Source organism: Jaculus jaculus, chromosome 14 (assembly GCF_020740685.1).
Source record: "Jaculus jaculus isolate mJacJac1 chromosome 14, mJacJac1.mat.Y.cur, whole genome shotgun sequence".
In the NCBI taxonomy this organism is placed as follows: Eukaryota; Metazoa; Chordata; class Mammalia; order Rodentia; family Dipodidae; genus Jaculus; species Jaculus jaculus.
This window is the reverse complement of record NC_059115.1, coordinates 62,193,863-62,216,820: the sequence shown is the minus strand read 5'-3', so window position 1 is coordinate 62,216,820 and position 22,958 is coordinate 62,193,863. Positions and strand designations below refer to the sequence as shown.

The 22,958-nt window shown below is 41.1% G+C and overlaps 1 protein-coding gene across 5 annotated transcripts in view; it reads left to right on the top strand.

Moving 5' to 3' along the window:
- The first annotated feature begins 1,312 nt into the window (after positions 1 to 1,312).
- Positions 1,313 to 22,958, top strand: part of Commd10 (COMM domain containing 10) — a 165,469-nt gene continuing 143,823 nt past the window's right edge. For 2 of the 5 annotated variants that reach the window (XM_045133932.1, XM_045133934.1), the window contains exons 1-4: positions 1,313 to 1,375; positions 6,926 to 7,016; positions 9,614 to 9,724; positions 13,143 to 13,298. In XM_045133932.1, the coding sequence (XP_044989867.1) occupies positions 1,335 to 1,375; positions 6,926 to 7,016; positions 9,614 to 9,724; positions 13,143 to 13,298 (399 nt within the window). In that variant the 5' untranslated portion in view covers positions 1,313 to 1,334. Of the gene's footprint in view, positions 1,376 to 1,627; positions 1,759 to 6,925; positions 7,017 to 9,613; positions 9,725 to 13,142; positions 13,299 to 22,958 lie in introns of those variants that run through there. The other 3 variants (XM_045133933.1, XM_045133935.1, XM_045133936.1) reach the window with 3 other exon arrangements.

Below are 22,958 nucleotides of genomic sequence, written 5' to 3'. Positions count from 1 at the left end.
CAGTTAGATCATCATTCTGTTGACAGTAATCTGAAAACCAACCCCAAACATTGAATGGCTACCCATTTCTCTGCAGGTTAACTACACAGCCCAATGCCTCCCACTGAAGCTGCTTCTGGCTTTACTTTGGGGCTGTCCTTCAAACTTCATCAAACCCTTCTATCCTTCAACCTTTGATCACTCTGCCCACTTTCCGCTAAGCAATCCGGTCATCTCTGCCAGCTCACTGCAAATGCCGCCTGCCCAGGACACTCTTTCTCGACCTCCTCTCCCGTGCTTCCACCTCTGAATCCTCTTAACACATTCCACGTTTTCTGTCCTGCAGAAAAGGAAAGATGTTTGTGAAAACGTGTCCTGTGCAATACTCAATGACATTCTGTGCAGTGATTTGTCTCCTTTGCTTATGCTAGACCGGACCAAAAGATGCCCAGTTACTTGTCCATCTCAACTGGGGACTAAGTCTAGAGGCCAAGGATTTTGGTCCTCTGTCTCCTCGGAGCCTTGGCTCGGTGCTTGTCATATTGTCGGCACCCAGTGAACATATTGTTGAATGAACTAGGCCAACATATGCAAGAATTGCGGGGATGCAGACACAGGAGGGCACAGTCGCACCCAGGGGTAGCTTGGGCTGGGCTCGCAGCCTCCTATAACAGGTGATATGTGGTGCCTCAGGAGCAGCTCTCCAGGTCGTCTCTCCCCTGGAAGATGCCAAGGAGTTGCTTAAACTGTCCCCTAAACTTTCCTCATTACATATGTTATATATCAGAATTTAAACTGCAATATATATATATATATATATGTGTGTGTGTGTACATTACACATAATTACATAATAATATTATATATTAATATATCATAAGATTATAACATAATATAATTATATAATATATTATGATATATAATTATGTATAATGTGCAGTTTATGTCATTATATGTGATTATATATAATGTACAGTTTATGTATATATAAAATGTTATATTTAATTATATAGAAATATATATTTAATATTTAATTTAAAGTGTTCTAGAAATAAATAAAAACATAATTATCTATCTATCTATCTATCTATCTATCTATCATCTATCTATCTATCTATCTATATATATTCCGACACGTTAAGAGTGGTGGGATGGGATGGAGGACGGTGATATCCTGCCTTCTCGGGAGACAGCAGGGCAGTCATCTGGACTGGGCAATCAGCCTCCGCGCGCGCAGCAGCCAAAGTCACAAGCTTTAGCGGGACTTGGGCCTCTGGGGCTTCCGTCCGCCGCCGCGCTGTCATTGGTGGGTGTGTGCGCAGCTGACTGTGGAGGCCGGGCGAGGGAGCTTCAAGCATGGCGGCGTCCGTGTCACTGATCCTGCCCGAGAGTCCCAGGTAGATGTCTTGCTGCGCCTCGCGCCAGTGACGTAACGGGCCCGGTGCCAGGATGTCCCTGTGGCTGCGGCTGCGGCACGGGCGGGCGGCGGAGGACCCGCGGGCCGCGCGGAAGGCGGGGCTCCCGGCGCCCCGCAGCTCCCCGAGCGAGGCCCAGACCGCTGGTCACCCGGGAAGAACCGCGCGGTTTCCCCGAACTTCAGCCCGGCCCGGACGCCGGAGGCGCGGCTGGTGCAGTACGCGGAGTTAACACGCCTGCGTACTTGTCCTTTGGTATCCGAAGTTGAATGGTTTGTCAGGCTTTCTGTAGCGCTGTCCAACCAGAGTGGCACTGTTGCTTTGATTTCCACCGTACGTGTTTTCAGAAGCTCTCCGTGTGTTAGGTGAGATCGGCTGTCCATGGAGACGATACAGAGCCCGCTCTCCTGGCCCCACTTTTTTTGATTTGTTTTTGATCTTGAGACTGGGGAGGAGGGTCTCCCTAGGCTGCCCAGGCTGCTGATCTCACTCGTGGGCTCAAGAGCCCTGCACTTTGAGCCATGGTCTCGCCAGCACACCCTGCTCCAGTTTTTCTTTTAAAATAAAACCATTTAAGCAAAAACGATCAGTTTGGCATAAACAGTGCTGCAGCTGTGTGTGTGTGTGTGTTGAAGTTTTTAGCATACAGAGAATTAAATCTCATTAACTTTTCTCAGACAATTTTTGTTTCCCTTCTCTTCTCTTTTTCCCCTTAACACCTCTTCCTCTGTAGTCTCCATTCGTTTTTCAGGTCACATGTGTCCTGATCTTCAAAGTTGGCTTTATTCTCCCTTCTATTAAAAGTTGGTAGCCTCTCTGGTACTATGGTGTACAACAAATTTAGGAAAGAAGGAGCCATTGGATTTACAGCATTTAAATTTTTTATTTTTTGGAAATGGCCATGGGCAGTGTGAGGCATGGTTGCTGGAGCAATGAGGAGGAACCATCGGTTGCAGTGCAGTGGAGACCGCAGGGCTTTTTGAAATGCCAGGACTGAGCTGGCCACTACAGACAGCTGCTGGCTTGGGAAGATTGTTCCCCAAGCTTTGAGCAGCCCAGCTGGAGGGTTGGACTTGGAACTCCAGCCTTTGTCACTGGCTAATGAGGTTGGTTGGAGCTATGGAACTTGATGTTTGTCTTGTTTTAGATCTTGTACTGGTTCAGTTTTTTTACTTGCTATTCACCAATGCCATCTTTTTGGGGGAGGGCATTGAGGTAGGGTCTCATTGTAGCCCAGGATCAGCAGGAACTCACTGTGTAGTCTCAGGCTAACTGTGAACTCATGGCTATCCTCCCACCTCTGCCTTCCCCAGTGCTGGGGTTAAAGGCACATGCCACCATGCCCAGTTCCAATGCCATCTTTTGTAGTGTAAATGTTTATTCTGTGCCTTTTCTTTTCTTTTCTTTCTTTCTTTTTTTTTTTGGTTTTACAGGCTAATAGTTAAGAGATCTTGGACTATGGGGATGTCTGAATAGCTTCGGGATTGATAAAAACTATGATGACTTTTAAAAGAAATATTTAATTTAATTTATTTATTAGAGAGAGAGAAAGAGACAGATAGAGAGTGAAAGAGAATGGGCATGCCAGGGCCTCTAGCCACTGCAGAGGAACTCCAGATGTATGTGCCACCTTGTGCAATTGGCTTATGAGGGTGCAGGGGAATTTAACCTGGGTCCTTTGGGCTTCACAATCAATCACCTTAACCAGTAAGTCATCTTTCCAGCCCCAAAACTATGATGACTTTTTTTTTTTTAATATTAAGAATACGCTTTGTAGGGACACATCATGTGTTGGTATGATCATTTCCCTCCTTCCTGCCCCCAATCTGCTGAGCACCCACCTCAGTGGGGTTGCTGGTATTCACCTTGGGGTCGAGGGTTATGCATTGTGAGAACAGTAGTCAGTTATTGGGTGGGGACGGGGAATGCCTCTGGGTATGTCCCCCTGACCTGTGGCTCTTAAAATCTTTCCACCCCCTTTTCCACAAAATTCCCTGAGCTGTGGCGGGTGTGTTTTAAGTCCACTTCAGTGATAAGCTGTCAGGATCTTCTGGATTTCTGCTGTGGTATGTGTTGAGTATCCTCAGTGTCTGTCTCAGTCACCTTGGTGTAGATTGTCAGGCTCACCATGGAAGCAGCGCTCTTGTTCATCTCACCAAATCCTCTGTGGTTTCACCTGGTCCTTGGCTGAAGTGACTGGGGAGGGGGGTGCTTATCTCCTTGGGTCTCACTCCTTCCAGTCAAGACCACACAGGCCTCAAACATGCCAAGCTGTGGGGACCACACGGCTATGATGACTTTTAAAGTTGGATTGAATACATTGCATTTTACATTAGGGATGGTCATGAATTTATGGGGGCCCCAGGTGGAATGTGCTGGTTTGAATCAGATGTCCCCCACAAACACATGTGTTCTGAATGCCGGGTTCCCAGATGGTGGCAGTTGAGAATTGGAGTTTCTTGGAGAATGTGCATTGTTGTGGGCATGCTTAGGGGTATTAAAGCCAGCTTCCCCTTGCCAGTGTTTGGCACTGTCCTGTTGCCTGTTTGAGGTTGGCCAGGAGCTGATACCCAGCCTCTGCTCATGTCATGCCCTGCCATCGTGGAGCTTCCTCTCGAGCCTGTAAGCCAAAACCAACCCTTTCCTCCCACAAACTGCTCTTGGTTGGCAGTATGAAGCTACCTGCAACCCAGAGTAGTACCACCTTCACAAACTGAGTTTGGTAGTTGTGTTTTGTAGAACAGTTTGAGAAGTGTTGATATTAGATCCTCCTTAAAAGTCTGATAGAATTCTGCAATGAGTCCTTCTTGTCCTGAGCTTTTCTTTGTGGGGAGACTTTTTTTTTTTAATTTTATTTATTTATTTGAGAGTGAGAGACACAGAGAGAAAGACAGATAGAGGGAGAGAGAGAGAATGGGCGCACCAGGGCTTCCAGCCTCTGCAAACGAACTCCAGACGCGTGCGCCCCCTTGTGCATCTGGCTAACGTGGGACCTGGGGAACCGAGCCTCGAACCAGGGTCCTTAGGCTTCACAGGCAAGCGCTTAACCGCTAAGCCATCTCTCCAGCCCGAGACTTTTTTTAAAAAACAATTTTATGTTATTTTATATATATTATAATGGGTTATCCTCTTTCATCCCTTCACCCTGGCTCTCATTATCTGGGACCCCTTCTCAGTGGGGTTATGCTATTCACTGAGGTCATGAAGTCCTCAGTCCCTGTGGGGTGGGGGAGGGCCACAACTGCCTCAGGGTATTCCTACCCGCTCTGTGGCTCTTACAATCTTTCCACGCCCTCTTCTGCAAAGTTCCCTGAGCAATGGTAGGCCTGTTGGCAGTCTGATTCAATGTTGAGTTCTTTGTAGCTCTGAATTTCTGCTTTGGTAGGTTTTGGTTGATCACTGTCTGTCACCATCACCCTGGAGGTGGTTATCAAGCTACCAGGTTATCAGAAGTGAGAGCAGTATTCATGTCCCTGCTTCCTCTGCAATATCTCCTGGGCCCTGGCCTATATGGCAGAGGTGACAAGTCTTGTGGTGGGCAGTGAGCTATCTTCCTGTCCTATCAGTGAGTCTTTGCTGTGCCCTGTTTTCTCTGCCATCTGTAAAACAAAACAGATAATCTAACCGAGAGTAAGAGCAGCATGAATTAAAGGAGGTATGCAAATTTATTTGAGAGACGTTTGGTGGACAAGACAGTAGGAGCTTCTCTCTGAACTCTCTGGGTTTTCTGACTATGGGGTTCTGACTTGGTTTCCAGTACCAGATCTGAGTTCTCTCACACACAGTGGGCCTCATGTCCAATCAGAGCATAGTTAGTTATCTGTAGAGGCAATGTGTTACTATTGCACAAGTGTGTGCTTCTTGCCCAGCTGGTTCATTTTGTAGTATGCAGGGTCCCTTGCTAATTCATGCTGTTGGTGACCGTTGTTCTCCTGTAGCTCCAATAGGACTCCAGCTCTGTGAGGGCTAGCCAGGAGGGAGCTAGCTTCCCTCTCAGTTCCAGTATGTATATCCAGTGTCCTTTGACTGCAGCTTGTAGCGTCTTCAGCAGTAGGGTCTTCACTTTTAGTTCTGGCAGGTAATCAATTGTTTTTGCAATGGCCTCCATTGTTTTAGGGACCTCATGGGTATCCCTGGTGAACTGCTGTCTGTGGGGCAACCCAATTCTGGGCTACCAGCCAGAGTCCATGGTTCCATGGTTAAGCTTTTTCCATCTTCCCTCCAGACTGCCCCCCTCTATTGGTAGTTATATCTTATAGAATAATAGTCAGAATGAGGGTTTCTGTGGAACTGACCCATGTTATATTAACTTTTGTCTAATCCTGTCTTCACCCTCCCTACTTTCTACCCCTCCAGACTTCTCCCAACTGAGATATCCTATCCTTCCCTAGCCTACCAGATAACTCTTCTCTTTTCTGCTTTCTTTCTTTTTCTCTCTCTCTCCTGGTCTCATTCTAGCTTTATGTCCACATTCCTGGTGCTAACTGCCACTTGCCCTCATCTCCATTTGATTGTGGAGAGACTTTTAATCACTGCTTAAATCGCATTACTTGTTGGTTTGTTTAAAATCATTTATTTATTCTGATTTTGGCAGGTCATACACATTTAGAAATGTATCTGCTTCATCTGACTTTTCCAGCTTTTTGGAATATAAGTTTTTGTAGTATTCTCTAATGACATTCTTAGATTTCATTGGAGTCTGGTATAACAACTCTTTTTTCTCTCTAATATTTATTTGGGTTCTCTCTTGGTTGGTTTGGATGGAGAGTTGCCAGTCTTGTTAAATTTTTTCAAAGAACCTACTTTTTGAGTTTGTGTTTTAATTTTTAGTCTATTTCATTAATTTCTACCCTAATCTTGATGATTTCCAGCCATCTACTGGCTGTGGGTTCACTTCTTTATTGTTTATCTACCCTTTCAAGGTGTGAAATTAGGGCTATAAACTTTCCTTTTGGGGCTGCCTTGACTGTGTGTCCCAGGGAGGTGGTGGTGTCATTCTCATTGTTTCTAGAAGTGTTTCTATTTCCTTCCTGATGTCTTCAGTGACACACTGTCAGTTCAGTCTCCAAGTATTTTGGTAATTTATGAACGCTCTCTTGCAGTTGGTTTCTAGTTTTATTTCACTGTGATCTGTTGAGATACAAAGAATAATGTCAGTTTTTAAAATAATTGTTTAAGTTTGTTTTATAACTTATAATGTCATCAATTTTGGAGAAGTTTCCATGAGTGGCCAAGGCAAATGCATATTCCCTATCTCTTGGATGGAAAATTCAGCTGATTAATGGTACGATTTAACTTAGAAGCATCTTTGCTGATTTTCAATTTTAGGGGACCTATCTTAATATATGATTAGGGCATTAAAGTCTCCTATTATTATGATGTCAGGACCTGTGTGACATTTTATGCCTTTCAGTGCTTGTTTTGTAAAATTGGGGGCCCCTATGTTTGTTGTAAAAATATTTACAGTATCTATATCTTCTTGCTGAATTGTTCCTTTTATTAATAGAAACTTTGTTTTACAAATTTATTTAGCATGAAAAAAGCAGTGTCACTGATAAATGCAATAGATATAGGAAGATTTCCACGATTGCTCATCCGAATTCTTCAAAAACTTCACCTGAAGGTTTGTATTTTTGGGTTTCTATAGCTTGTAAGATGTGTGATTATGCTGACACTCTGTTATTGGGATAACTTTTTGGGAGAAATATTGTTTTCCAGTGTGTTCTCAGGAACACTGGACCCATGGAAGGTGTGACAATGTTCCCTGGTTGACAGTTTGGAATAACTGTGTATTCAATAGTTTATTTTAAATTCTGGAAGTTTTCAGGTTTTTTGAAGCATTTTTTAAAATTTAAAAAAATTTAATTTTATTTATTTGAGAGAGAAAGAGGTATATGTATATATACACGTGTATATATATGCACACATATATGCATATGTGTGTGTGTGTGTGTGTGTGTGTGTGTGTGTGTGTGTGTGTGTGTGTATGGAGAGGAAGGGAGGGAGGGAGGGAGAATAGGCCTTCAGCCACTGCAGACAAACTCCAGAAACATTCATCACCTTACGCATCTTGCTTACATGGGTCCTGGGGAATCAAACCTGAGTCCTTTGGCTTTGCAGGTGAGTGCCTTAACTGCTAAGCCATCCCTCTAGCCCCGTTTTCAGGTTTTATATACTAATGTTTGTGTCAAATACTTGGGAATGAATATGTTTTGACTTTGAAATTATTTTATTATGGTATATATTTTGGGATTAATGTTCTATGGAACAATACTGGTTCTATTTTTCTTGTTAAAAATAGATCAACCAAAGCTGAGCATAGTGGCGTATGCCTTTAATCTCAGCATTCAGGAGGCTAGAGGCAGGAGGATCATTGTGAGTTTGAGGTCACCCTGAAATTGCATAATGAATTCCAGGTCAGCCTGAGCTAAAGAAAGACCCTACCTCGAAAAAATAAACAAACAAAAAATTCATCCAGTATTTGTGTTCAGGCAATATTTAATCTTAATTTTATTGCTCTTTTGCCTTTATTTAAAAGGTGTAGTTAGTGTGAACATGTGATATTTGGTATTCCTTTACTTGGCCACCAGTTGAACTGAATTTCTTTATCAGATTATAAAAATTCCATCAAACACCTGCTTATGGAGCACCTGCTAAATGTTCTACTTGGTGGCAGATGGCAGACGACATTCTTTTCTTTCTTGGCCAGGAGGCAGCCTCAGAGCCATGGCCTACTCCCTCTGAATCATCTCTCCAGTCCAAATTCTTCTCACAGTTCTATTTCAGATCCTTAATGTCTTCTGACTCTGGACTACAATGGCTCCCTTCAGATTATATCTGTGTTTATAATCTTGCTTTCTTTCAATTCTTTACAATCCAATCGCAATTATCTTTCTAAATGTTTTTCTCGTAAGTAAGGTTGATCATATTTTCACAGTGTTTAGAAACACAGCAGCTGTCTGTCCCTTGCCACATGGAAAAAAGTTCAAAATCCCCAACACTGAGCGTGTCACGCATGATAATGTGGCTGTAGGCTATATCCCCCACTCTCTCTGTAAGTGCTCCAGTTACACTGGCCAATGCTTTCTTTATACTGCAGCATGCTAGGGACTTCTTCAACTCTGTGTTTGTGCATATACAGTCCCTCTTACCTCTGAACGCCCTTCTTCCCTCCAGCTTTCAAGGATTTGCAATTGCAGTTTCATTCTCAGCATTTTGCGGTTTTCCTTTCTTTGCTGCTAAAACACTTGGTTCATTTCACTTTGTGGTTGTCGCTGTCATACTGCATTGGGGCTGTTTCATGACTAGAAGACAACCCAGTCCGTAGCCTTCTTCACCACTCTTCTTGCCTCCAGCCTTCTCTTGAGGGTCATATCTTACCATCTCTGTATCCCCCATCACTTATTCATTGCTTCTTACATAGTTGCACTCAGTATGTACTTTTGGAGTTAATTACTTTCTTTGACATGAGAAACACAAAACCAATGTAGGACTTGTAAGAGAAGTGTGTGTTGTAGGCGGAGAGACAGGAAGAGTAACAGTAGCAGCAACATTCTCTGGCATTTTCTACTTATGTGTCTCATTCTGCATGCTTTAACAGTCCACACTGGGAAAAACCGAGGGAAGTTAGACCGAGTTCTATACCTGAGAACTTAGACGTGGACCTTTGTGGCCCCAGAGTTTCATAAGTAGCTTAGCTGTTACAATTCACTTAATAAAAACCTTAAGTGATTGGGTGCCTAGGAGAAGTTCAGGCTGCACATAAATGCTGCTGGAGTACTTGTGCTCTGTCTAGTTCTGAGGGGTCAGCCCTATGGGTCCTGACCATGGCAGACTAGAAACAGCAAACTGGGGAGTGAAGGTGCTGTGGTAATGGGACAGGAAGGAGGTTTCAAGAAATGACTGCTCATTATGGAATGAAGCAGAAGAGTTATGAAAATCAGAGCACAAATCCCTACGATTGGAGACATTGAAGTGAAAGGATCACAGCCCTTTTTTAGGACACTGCATGATGAGGATGTCACCTCTGTCCCCACAGAACACTAGTTCAGCCAGTGTTTGTTCCCGGACATCTAGCATGGATGTTATACCTTTTAGCATATTAGCTTCCTTTCACTGTGGTGTCCCATTTTCGTTTTATATTCTCCTGTCACATGTAATTAAGGGAGTCTTCTGTAAAGATAGAAAGTGTGCTAACAGACCCCATGTTTGTACTTGTAGGCTGAGAGCAGCTTCAGTGAAGAAGAGGAGGAAAAACTTCAAGTCGCTTTTTCTCTAGAGAAACAAGATCTTCACCTGGTTCTTGAAACAATATCATTTGTATTAGAACAGGTATTTTTATTTTCTCAAGTTTCCTGATCGTGATTTATTCACTGTATATTTGTATTACTTTAATATCTGTAGTATTCTGTTTTTATGTAAGTATGGAAAATGGAAGCTGTCAATATATTTTAATCAAGAAATTCAGCATAATAAAATATGAGTACATGATTTCCTTCCACAGTATTCATTGTACAAAAATATGCAGTAAAGATTTCACAATGTGAATTGAGACTTCACTTGATCTGAATTCATTGTTTTTTTTGTATGATAATTTGGAGAAATGAGCACATTTCACTAAAATAAAAGTAGAATATATTTGAGAGGATCATACATATTTAGAAAAAAAATCATAATTTTTTATTACTGTGCTTCCTTTTACATCCTTCTTAAATTGTTTTCATTACTTTTTTTAAACAAAATATTTTATTTATTTATGAAAGAGAGAGAGAGAATGGTCAGGCCAGGGCCTCCAGCCACTGTAAATGAACTCCAGATGCATACACCACTTTGTGTATCTGGCTTTATCTTTATCTGGGGAATCAAACCTGTGTCCTTAAAGTTTTTCAGGCAGGTGCCTTAACCACTAAGCCATCTCTCCAACCCCTTTATTTCATTATTTATATCCCTATTTGAATCACATCATTATACCATTAATCCCCTTTACCTGGAGCCTTTCCTTATTTGCATCTACTTGGTTCTTGGTTCACCCCAGTAGGGCACATTATTAGTCTTTCATTACTTCACATGTGTTGGTTATGCGTCTGGAGCTCATGGCATTTTGGGGGCTCCAGTGAGCTCAGGTAGCCTCTACCTCTGTAGCTTTGCTTTCTGTGGCATGTGTGGCCTGTCTTGGGCCAGCTTCACTGGATGGCTGCAGCTCTCCTAAATGGATGTCTCATGTTCCTAATATCCAAAATCATAGTGTCTCTATTGAAAATAGAATTTACCTTCACAACTTCATTCATATCCCACTCACCCTCCGGGGAATCTGACCCTGCTATATATTTTCTGGCCTCAGTGACTTTCAGGATCCTTGGTGTAAGTCTTCATGGCCTTGTAACCCTTGCATTCTGCATGTTTGAAAAGATAGCACTATGTGGCCGCCAGTGCCAGTTTCCGCTGCCAGCACGAGCGTAACCTGCTCCCCTTCCAGCACCACAGCAGCACTCTGTGTGCGGTCGTGAATGAGCCTGGGGTAACACTAATCTAGGGCTGCTTTTCAGCAGTGTACCCTGGAGGTTGTCTCTGTGCAGACACTATTTTTCAATGTCTCTTATTTCAAATGGATGTTTTTCCAGTGAATTTTTAGTTTTACATCCTGGAGCCCTCAGTGGGTGGGAATCAAGTCATCAAGGCACTATTGCTGTTGTCCAAGCGCAGAGTGAAAACTACAAGGTTTCTCCTTAACTGTGCTAATCTCTTTAACAATTTGCTGTCTGCACCAGCCTTGTCTGCCCTGTCCTCAATTTTAAGTACATTTGTGCCCCTTTCCTCACCAAAAGGCACAGCTTTCAAAGCTTTCTGCCTTCTCATAGTATAAGCCTGGCTAAGGGTAGTGAGCAGTAACCATGCCACAGCCTGGATGCTACACAGTCTTGAAATTTCCTCCACCAAACAAATTAGTTTATTACTTTTGAATTTAGCCTCACTCACAATTTTCAGGACATGTGCAGAATGTAGCTAGCCACATGGTTTTCCAGACTGTAACGTGAATGGTTTCTAGTTTAATTCCTGGCAAAGTCCTTTTCCTTTCTGAAACTTCTTGAGCACAGGCTGGACTGTCAACATCTCTGTCAGTGTGGGCGCTTCTGTCCTCATATCAGGATCATCCACTGAGCTCTGCCTACAGCATTGTAGGACTTCTGCGGCACCAAACTCTTCTCACCCATTTACAAAGCCTTATGAACCCCATGGTCAGGCTCGTCACAACGGTAGCCCAGTTGTGAGTGCCCATCTTTATTATTTCTTTTCAGTGCTGTGACCAGAAACAAGTAAGTAAGGATTGACTTTTGCCTCACATCTTAGGGGGTTCAGTCTGTCATGGTGAGGAAGGCAGGGTAGTGGCTTGAGACTGGGCCACATTAGGCAGTTAGGATGAAAAGAGTTTAGGCTGGAATCAGGGCCAGGCTATTACCCATAAAGCCTTTCTTTATGGCCCTGCATCTGCTAGGTAGCTCCCATGTCCAAAAGGGTCTGCAGCCTTTTAAAACAGTAGTCCCAGCCAGGAACCAAGTGTTTAAACACTTGAGTCTATGGGGTGCATTTCCCTTTCAAACCTCTACATAGACCATAGAGATGACAGTGGGTCTTATGCTTGGTGGCCCTTCAACAGGAAAAAAAAAAAAATTGAATAGGAGAGCTGAGGATGGTGTTTCTGGGAAGGTTGCTTCCAAATAAAGTAAGAAAAAGAACAGGTATCATCATTAAAATTATTTTATAATTTTTTTTGTTTTATACACACATATAAGCAAAAATTGTATGTGTGTGTGTGTGTGTGTGTGTGTGTGTGTGTGTGTGTATACATGTACATATATATTTTGTGGGGGGAGATTGGTAGATAAACATAGTTTAGAGAAACTTTTTGGAGAAAGTTTGTTAACTGAGAAACAAGGTTATTACAGTTAGGTTCACGTTGCTGTCAGAAAACACCTGACCAAGAGCTGCTTATGGAAGGAAAGGGTTTATTTTGGCTTACAGACTCGAGGGGAAGCTCTATGATGGCACAGGAAAATGATGGCATGAGCAGAGAGTTAATACCATGTCCTGACTAACATCAGGCAGATAACAGCAGCAGGAGAGTGTGCCCAACACTGGCAAGGGGAAGCTAGCTATAATACCCATAAGCCTGTCCCCGATATCACCTCCAGGAGGTGTTAATTTCCAAATAGCCATCAGCCGAGGACCTTGCATTCAGAACACGTAAGTTTATGGGGGACACCTGAATCAAACCACCACAAAGAACATTATAAATTTGCAATAATTAAGTGAAATAAATTAGAATATATTGTTATAAAGTGATTTTAGGAATATTTAAATCACAGGAAAAAATGAAAATGGCTATTACTGAGTAACTTTTAATCCCATTCTTTTGGTCCTGTTTTTTTATTTTTTTTTAAAGTTCTTTTTGAGGTAGGGTCTCACTTTAGACCAAGCTGATCTGGATCTCACTGTATAGTCTGAGGCTAGCCTTAAACTCTAGTGATCTTCCTACTTCTGCCTCCTGAGTGCTGGGATTAAAGGCATCTGCCACTATGCCCTAAAAGGCTCTTTGAGCTCTTGGTTGCATATATTATTACTTGCAAAACTACCAAAAATGTTTGTGATGGTAATATGAAATATTCTTTGAATCATTTAAAATTAATTCTGTATTGATTGTAGTTTAAGGTCTCTGAACACGAAGGATCTTTGCGATGTTTTCTCTTAACAGGCAGTGTATCATAACTTGAAGCCAGCGGCCTTACAGCAGCAGTTAGAGAATGTCCACGTGGAAGTAGACAAAGCAGAAGCTTTTGCCAGTGCTTGGTCGTCACTGGGTCAGGAGACAGTTGAAAAGTTCCGGCAGAGGAGTCTGGCTCCCCACAAGGTATGGGGCACAGCATCCCAAAGACATTCTCACAAATGCACAGCATAGGCTGTGATTCCTTGTTTTAGAAGCAGCATTATTTTGTTGAAAGGCATAGCAGAATATTCCTGTATAATAAGTTCTCTAAGCAGCTTATTTGGTACCACAGTATGATTTAATTGATGGTTAAAATATAGCCCTAAGACTTAAGAGTTGGAATGAGATAGTCTTTAGTCCTTAAGTAGAATTATTTATATTCATTCCTATATGACTTATTCTAACTTTTACTGAATCATAAGTTTACTTTCATGTATCTGCACTAGTGTATAGCAGAATGGCTAGCAGGCAGTTGGTCTTTAGTTAATATCTGTCATTTTGAATAAAATGAACACTGGGAAAATATAAAATACCCATTGTGTCATAAAGCTTATAAGTAAATTTTAGTTTACTCTTAATAGAGTCTGAAGTGATGATACAAATTTTGCCCTTTTTCTGTTAATATGTTGTATTATGTCATCTTCAGACCTTTAACCAAATTTCAACTTATGGGATAAATTTCATATCTCATGTTGTGTAATCCTTTTAATGTACTGCTAATTGGATCTGATAATAATTTGCTTGATTATTTTCTTCTCTGTTCAGAAGTGATACTGGTCTGCGTTTCCATGTGATGTCTCTATCTTTGATATAGGAATAATACTGGCTTTGAAAGGTGAACTGAGGGCTGGAGAGATGAATTAGTGAGTTAAGGCACTTGCCAGCAAAGCCAAAGGACCCAGTTCCCCAGTACCCATGTAAAGCTAGATGCACAAAGTGGCGCATGCATCTGGAGTTCATTTGCAGTGGCTAGAAGCCCTGGTGTGCCCATTCTCTCTCCCTCTGTCTGTCTGCTTCTTTCTCTCTCTCTCAAATACATAAATAAATAAAATTTTAGAAAGAACTTAGAGAGCTATATTTAAAAAAAAGGAAGGTGAATTGAGCCAGCATGGTGGTCTCAGCACTTGGGAGGTGGAGGTACGAGGAGATTGCTGGAGCCGCACAGTGAGCTCCTGCCCAGCCTGGGCTACAGTGAGGCTCTACCTCGAAAACCAACCAAATAAATAGTGAACTGACAATATTCCCACTTCTGCTTCCTGAGGATTGTGTGAAGGATTGATACCATTTATATTTCTACTAGCTGGTTTTAGTAATTTCACATTCTATTTAGCACTTAGTTTTGTCTTTTTTTTGTTTTGGTTTTTGGAGGTAGGGTTTCACTCTAGTCCAGGCTGACCTGGAATTCACTCAGGGTGGCCTCAAATTCATGATGATCTTCCTACCTCTGCCTCCCAAATGCCAGGATTAAAGGTGTGTGCCACCATGCTTGGCTTGCCATTTGTTTTATTGAAGTCATTCTAGTAGGTTTGTGGGGGTATCTGGTGTTTTTAAGTTGCTTTTCCCTAATAGACAGTGTAGACAATCTTTTTTTTTTAATTTAAATTTTATTTTATTTACTTGCCATGCATAAATTTTATGGGGTAAAGTGTCTGTTTAGAAATTTTGCTTGACTATGCTTCCAAATTATGACTGACATAGAGATAGTAGTTATATATAGCATTTATATCATAACATATAGAAATATGTGTGGATTTTTTTGAGTTATAATGTATGGAGGGTGTTTGTTCCCTTTCTTTTTAGTTGATAAATTATGTATTAAGTCCTTTGTCAGATATGTAATTTGACAATATTTTCCTGCCACTGTCCTTTCCTTCTTGCTTCCTTAGCCATGTATTTCACAGAGCTCAAGTTCTTAATTCTCGTGGTCTGATGCACCTGTTTTTTTCTTTTCTTGATTCTAGTTTTAATTTTGTATCTAATGACCCATTTGTTACAGATATTTTGTCTTAAATTTCTTGTAATTGTTTTATGCATTTATGCTTTACATGTAAATCTGATATCTGTTTTTTATCTAATTTTATGTAAAGTGCAAGGTGCAGGTCAATGTGCATTTTATTTCCTGACAATAGATGCCCCTTTGTGCCAGTATTATTATTGCTATTAAGTATCTTCCCTCCCCCTTTCTTCCCTCCTTTCTTTGTTTCTTGCTTGCTTCCTTGCTTGTTTGCTTTTAATGAGAGAGAGAGAGAGAGGGAGGGAGGGAGGGAGGGGGGAAGGAAAGAGAATGAGAGTGAATATATACACGTCAGGGTCTCTTGCCATTGCAAATGAACTTCATATACATGTACCACTTTGTGCATCTGGCTTTTTGTGGGTACTGAGGATTTGATCTTGGGATGTCAGGCTTTGCAAGCTAGTGCCTTTAACTGATGAGCAATCTTCCCAGCCCATTTTCTTTTTTCATTTTCTACTTTCAGCATTCATTTTTCTCTAGATTGCCTTGCCCCTGTTTTCAAAAATCATTTCAAACATTTGTATAAGTCTTTATGGATTCTCTGTTTGAGTCCATTGATTATCTATTCAACTATCTTTATATATATAATAATTTGCCTTAATGACTACAGTGTTATTGTAAACCTTCAAGGATTAGTGTGAACTCACAAGTTTTGTTCCTTTTTAACTTTTTATTGATAACTTCTATAAATATAGACAATGTACCATTATCATAATCCTCTCCCAAGCCTTCCCCTTTCCCCCTTCCAAGTCCTCCCTCCATTGAATCCCTTCTTGTTTCCAGCTAAGCTGTCTTCTGTTTTGACACCGTCATGTTTCCTCTCTTGTGCAAGTCTTGTGTAGGCAGCATCTCCACTGTGAGGCCGTGACTACCAAGGCCACTTGTGTCTGGAAGACAGCATTGTGAGCACCCTTCCCTTTCCCTTGATTCTTACATTCTTTCTGCCACCTCTTCTGCAGTGTTCCCTGATCCTTGGAGGGCATGATAGAGATGTCTCACTTAGTGCTGAACACTCCACTGCCACTTCTCAGCCCTTTGGCCATTTTTGAGTCACCCCAGTGGTCACCACCATCGGAAAGGAGAAGCTTCTCTAACCAGAAGTGAGAAAAGTGTTAATATATGGGCACAAACATGAGTATTGAGAGGGCAGTTTAGTGAGCATAATATATACATGTAGCCAAACAACAGTGTTCGATTTTCCCTTCTAAGGCTTATGACCTTCCTAGCTATAGGCCTTTGGTTAGGTTTTCAGTGCCACGCAGGAAATCCCTTCTGTTATGCGGGCCTCAAATCCAATCACAGGGCAGTTTTGTTTTCTACATAACAAATGTGTCACCATTGTACCATTTGATACATTTGGCCTGGGTGGCTAGCCATACAGCTTGCATGGGCCACTGCTGATTAAGACTTTTCTCCCCAACAGGCTGCATCGGTCTTTCCAGCATCCTGACAGTTAGTTCACAGGGAGGAGGCTTCCAGCTTGGTTCCAGCTTGATTTCTGAGTGACTTGCAGTCCAAGCATGTGGTCTTTACCAGTAGGGTCTTACTGTCTAATTCTGGTGGGCAGACAAGGGCCTTGGCAATTATAATACTTTGGGGGCATCAGGGGCTTCCCTGACCAACAGCTTGCTGTGAGGTGTCCCACATTTTTCTACTAACAATCTGTGGCTTCTGGGCACAGCATTACCCATCTCCACAGTATATTTCTACTCTAACTGTTTTTACTAATAATTTACTATTATTAGCTAGTAGATTTCCATATGGCTTATTCATAATATCTTAAGTTTTAACTAAACTGCCTCCCACCCCCTCCTCTCCTTCAGTCCTTCCTGTGACCCCACTTGGATCATTTCAGTATTCTTCGTTTTCATAATGATTTTGGCTGTTCTATTTCCTTTACATATAATTTTTTTTTGGGGGGGGGGTTGAGATAGGGTCTCACTTTGGTCTAAGCTGACCTGGAATGATGGCCTTGAACTCACGGTAATCCTTCTACCTCTGCCTCCCGAGTGCTGGGACTAAAGGCAAGTGCTGGGATTAAAGGCGTGTGCCACCATGCCTGGCTCCTTTACATATAAATTTTTAAATCAACTTTTCTGTGTACACAAAACACCATTGCTGGGATAAGATTAAGATTGTATTTGATTTACGGATTAATTTGAAGAGAAATAAGTTCTTAGAAATATTGAATATTTTGGCTGGAGAGATGGCTTAGTGGTTAAGCGCTTGCCTGTGAAGCCTAAGGACCCCGGTTCGAGGCTCAATTCCCCAGGACACATGTTAGCCAGATACACAAGGGGCCGCACTCGTCTGGAGTTCGTTTGCAGTGGCTGGAAGCCCTGGCACGCCCATTCTCTCTCTCTCTCTGCCTCTTTCTCTCTCTCTGTCTGTTGCTCTCAAATAAATAAATAAAATAAACAAAAAATTAAAGAAATATTGAATATTTTTCTTCATTTATTTACATATTCTTTGAATATGTTTGTCAGTATTCTTTATTTTTATCATATAGATCCTTTGAAGAGTAGTTCAATTTGTAGATCAGCATTTCTTTCTTTTAAAAAACTGTTGTAAATGGTGCTATTGTTAGGATGTTGGTTTCTAGCTATTTACTTTTAGATACTAGAAATGGAAATATAGTGTCTTTTAAAGACTGTTTTTGCGGTGCTGGAATTCAACCCAGGGCCTGATGAGTGCTAGGCACTCTGCATAGTGGCATTTCAATCTTGACTCTATATCATGTGACTTTGATAATCCTGTAGTTAGTGATAGGATATAATAAACACACGCACACACATATATACACACATATATATGTGATACAATATATACATTGTCATTTTATATGAGTATTGAAACCTCTGTGAATAGAGATGGTTTTGTTTTTCCAGTATGCACAGCTTTGTTTATTTCCATGCCTTGTTTCATTGACTAGAACTTTGAGTTTGATGCTGAGCATGAGGGGTTCCTTTCTTTCTCCAATTTGGGGAAAGAAAGCAATCAGCTTCTTATGAAATATTACCTGTATGTTTTTAGAAAAATATCCCTTTATTGTTCTCAGTTTTTTAAATTCTTCATTTTAGAAGGGTAAGGTCTTCTGCATTACTGCTTCCTTTGTTATTTGAATTTCTGTGTTTTCCTTGAATTTGTGCAAATTTTAACCTTTTCCTTTTGTTTCCTTGTATTTCTTTCTTCAGTCATATCCATTTACAAAAAATGTCTCTTCTTGCTTTTTAATATTACTCTGTTCTCACTCTGTGGCTTCAGGCTTATATGTGAGTCTTTAATCCATTTCAAGTTAATTTTTGTGTATGGTGTAAGATAAGGCTCCAGGTTCATTCTTTGCCATACAGCCAGTGTTCCAGGACTATTTGATGAAAAGACTATATTTTCCCTATTGTGTATTCTTGGCACATTTGTCAGAGATTAGTTGGAAAAAAAAAAAAGAAAAACCTCTCTGTGTCTTTTATCATTTAGATCGAATAAGTTGGAGATGCAGATTGAAAATACAATCTTGGTGATAGCTTTTTCACGCATATGATTGAGAGAAGTTTTGAGTTTTATCTCCTATCTTTTTAAAAAATACTTTTTTCTTAATCTCTTTGGAGACTGAAATCCCACCATTACTTCTTAGGATTTGTATCCTTCCCTCTCTTATCAGTGTTGAATGTGAGCAGTCTGCTTCTAACAGTGTTTCGCTTGATCTTTGTTGTAATGCCTGTGTGCTCATTACATTTATTAAATTACAAATCCATTTTAGACAGAATTTGAATGGTATTTTAAGTTTTATTTTTGAAATCCTACTTAGATTCTGCTATGTATTCTGCTATACTAAAAGTAAAAACAGACATCAAATATTTTTGCCAGCAATATCTTTTGTTTCTGTGACCTTTATTTTCTGGAGCACAGTTCTTGAATTATCTTTCTTTGCATATTTTAAAAAGTATCTTTAAATGGTAATAAAAAATTATACAGAAGGCAAATTTTAAGCATTTGTAGAACAGTGTGCTCCTTAAAGGAGATGCTTATTGATTATTTTTCTTAAGACATGCTTATGTGTGGGAGTTTAATTTTGTGCATGTGGTGTATGCATGTGTGTATGCAGATGTGGAGGCCAGGGCCAGAAAGAGGGTGTCCTCCATTGCTCTTCTGTCTTATTTCCCTGAGTCAGAGTCACAATTGTACCTGGAGATTGCCTTTTATCAGGTGGATTGGCTGACAGGGAGCCCCAGTGATCCTCCTGTTTCAACCCCCCTCAGTGCTGGGATAACAGGCATCTGTGAGTACGGAGGTAGTGGGATTGAACTCAGGTCCTCAAGTTTGTACAGTGAGTACTCTTACCCACTGATCCATCCTCCCCTCAGCCTCAAGTTTTTAAATACAAATTTAATAGTTTTTTTCAAATGTTCAAAATGTGTTCATAGTGATTTCATCTCTGGGTAGAGCTTCCTATTCTTATTGTATTTCACCAGTTATGCATTTATTCATAATGTAAATACATTGTGTTCATTATCTTCTGGAAGGTTCACAAAAAACCTACATTTCAAAATGGATGGCCACGGTACCAAAGACAGTTTTTTCTAGATAGTAATTTTTTTTTCATGAATTGTTAAATACCTGTCCTTTGTATGGAATATAAAAAGTTCGAAATTAAATTTTAAAATTTATATTCTTCATGTTATTTTGTTTAATATTTTTATTGCATTTCTTTTAGAATTCTGAATACAGTGATTTAAACCATTCAGCCATCCTGACTTGCTTCTTTTGGAATTCTAAGGATGGATGGATGCCTTTAATGTGAAAGGGACAGAAATCCCATTTTAACATTTAAGTCTTGAAACACACTATGCAACTTGCAGGATTTTGGTACTTAATATTGTGGTCTTCATTTATAAGGAAGGTATTTTGTTGTAATTTTTCTCTCTTGTACTTCAAACTTCTGTCTGTTAATTTCATTTTTGGCATGTTAAGAAGTAAAAGATACAGTTTTTCTGTATGCATGAATTAACTGATTAAGAGATGTACTGAGGTTTTAATGCTCCTGTGCATTTTTAAACTTCTTTTTGCTAAGTCATAACTTATTGAAAGGAAAATGCAGAGATTTAAGTGACGTGTTCAGATTGGTGGATTTCAGAGGTCACGCACACCCATTCAGTCAGCTTTAGTGACAGGAGCGTGCTCCTCAGCTGGAAGGGACTCAGTCTCTGTTTACTCCCTCAGCCTTCAAACCCTCTTCTAGACTCCATCATCATAGCTTAGTTTTCTGTGTTAGTGAATAATACAAGTGGACTTGTATAATGCATATCTGTTGACTGTCAGTTATTGCCATATATATATATATATATATATATATATATATATTGTTGTTGTTGTTTTTTCAAGGTAGGATTTCACTCTGGTCCAGGCTGACCTGGAATTAACTATGTAGTCTCAGGGTGGCCTCAAACTCTCGGCAGTCCTCCTACTTCTGCCTCCTGAGTGCTGGGATTAAAGGCATGCGCCACCGTGCCTGGCTCAGTTATTGCTATTTTGTTGATTCACTCTGTGGTGATTTGATTCAGGTGTCTCTCATAAAGTAATATGGTCTGAATGCTTGATCCTCAGGTGGTGGTAACTTGGGAATTGGATCCTTACTGGAGGAGGTGTGTTGTTGGGGGTGGACTTACGGGTGATATAGCCTTGTCCCCGTTTCTAGTGTTTGCCACATTCTTCTGATGATGATGTATGCCTGATGTTGACCAGGAGGTGATGTCCAGCCTCTGCTCCTACTGTGCCTTCCCCTCTGCCATCATGGAGCTTCCCCTTAAGCCTGCCAGCCAAAATAAACCCTTTCCTCCCACAAGCTGCTTTTGATTGGGTGCTTTCTGCAGTAATGCAAAGCTAAGTGCAACAGTAAAATTGGTATCGGGAAGTGGGGTCATAGCTTCTTGAAACCCAACTGTATGGATTTTGCCCTTTTGGAACTGATTTGCCAGAGGAGTGTGGAAGAGTTTGAAACCTTGACCTAAGAAAATGCCTTACAGTACTGCAAGTACAGCTTGATGGACTATTCTGGTCAGAGAGACTTGAATGCAATGAGAAATATGAACTGTGAGATTTGGTTTATGAGTGAAAGAAAGAACTTTGTAGGGATTAGGCTAGAAGCAGTTTGTGTGAGAAGCTTGCTGTGTAATGTCTGTCTGTGTCCTGAGAACTTGTGCTAGGGTTGCATTATGTAGAAATTGAACTGGTATGAACAATGGGATATGGCACAGAAAGAAATGGATGCTTCAGACTAAAGACAACAGCTCAGTTCAGTTGCAGTTATTTGAGAGATTTGGCCAGCTGATCTGTACTGGGACAGCAGGAAGAATCAGGACTCTTTATAAAGGAGCCTGAATGCTGAAAGTAAGGGGCCTACTCTTCAAAGTGTTTTATTACCCCCAAGTAGACCACCTGGACTCTGGAGTAGTTCACATGTAGCAAAAAGAGGGTCATTGAATTTGCAGCATGGTTTTGGTTTTTGGAAATGTCCATGGGCAATGTGAAGCAAGCTTGTTGGATTACTTGCATGGAGGCCTGATGGAGCCATGAGGATGAAGTGTGAGTTGCAGTGGAGACCTAGTGGAGATGCCAGGAAATGGAACTGTTGCCAAGGAGAGTTGCCAGCACCACATGGAGTTTTCCTCTAGGTTTTTGAGCAGCCCAGCTGGAGGGTTGGAATTGGAACTCCAGAGACTTGTCACTGGTTAGAGTTGTTGGACTTGGAGTCACAGTGTTTCATGTTTGTGCTGTTTGTTTTAAATCTTGTATTGGTTCAATCTTTCATTGCTATGCCCAGTGCCATGTTTTGCAGTGTGAATGTTTATTCTGTGCCATTATGGCTTTTTTTTCCTTCTTCTTTTGGTATTATAGCTCGGTGAAGAGACCTTGGGCTATGGGGATGTTAGAACAACATTGGGGTTGATAAACGCTATGGGGCTTTTAAAGTTATACTGAATGGATTGCATTTTGCATCATGGATGGTCATCAGTTTATGGGGCCAGGGGTAGAATGTAGTTTGAGCCAGGTGCTCCCCATAAACTCATTTATACTGAGTACTGGGTCCCCAACTGGTGGCAGTTTGGTAACTGGAGCCTTGCTAGAAGGGGGTGTGCCCTTGGAAATGAGCTTATGGTTATAGAGCCAGCTTCCCCTTGCCAGTGTTTAGCACACTCTCCTGTTCCAGTTGTCTACCTGGTATTGGCTAGGAGGTGATGTCCAGCCTCTGCCCATGCCATGTATCCCTGTGCCATCATGGACTTTCCCCTTGAGTCTGTAAGACAAAATAAACTTTCTTCTCCCACAAGCTGCTCTTGGCCGGTGTTTCGTGCCAGCAGCTCAAAGATAACTGTGTCACACTCGCTACAGTGCCAGTTCTGTTGCTGAGTTTGATTCTTCTGTATGAAAACCACCTTTCGTCCCCATTTCTGTTTGTGGATGTTTGAATTGTTTATGGTTTGTCATTATCATGAATAATACTGTTATAACAGTTTTTCTGTGGACACATGTTTTCATTTTCCTGAGTAAATATCCAAGAATGAGATTGCTGACCCCTTAATCTAAAGTCTGAGTCTTTTTTGTTAGTTTTAGCAACTCCATAGTATAAGGATTGGCACAGGACCTCATGTTACTCCCTCCTCCTGTGCAGTTTCCTTCTTGCAAGGGTAGGAATCCTTTTAGTTCTATATTTGTATATATAGTTCTAGTTGTCCTTTAAGCATGTTTTTCCTGGAGGTTAACATTTTTTATGTTGAAGGGAGTTAATGTGTCAT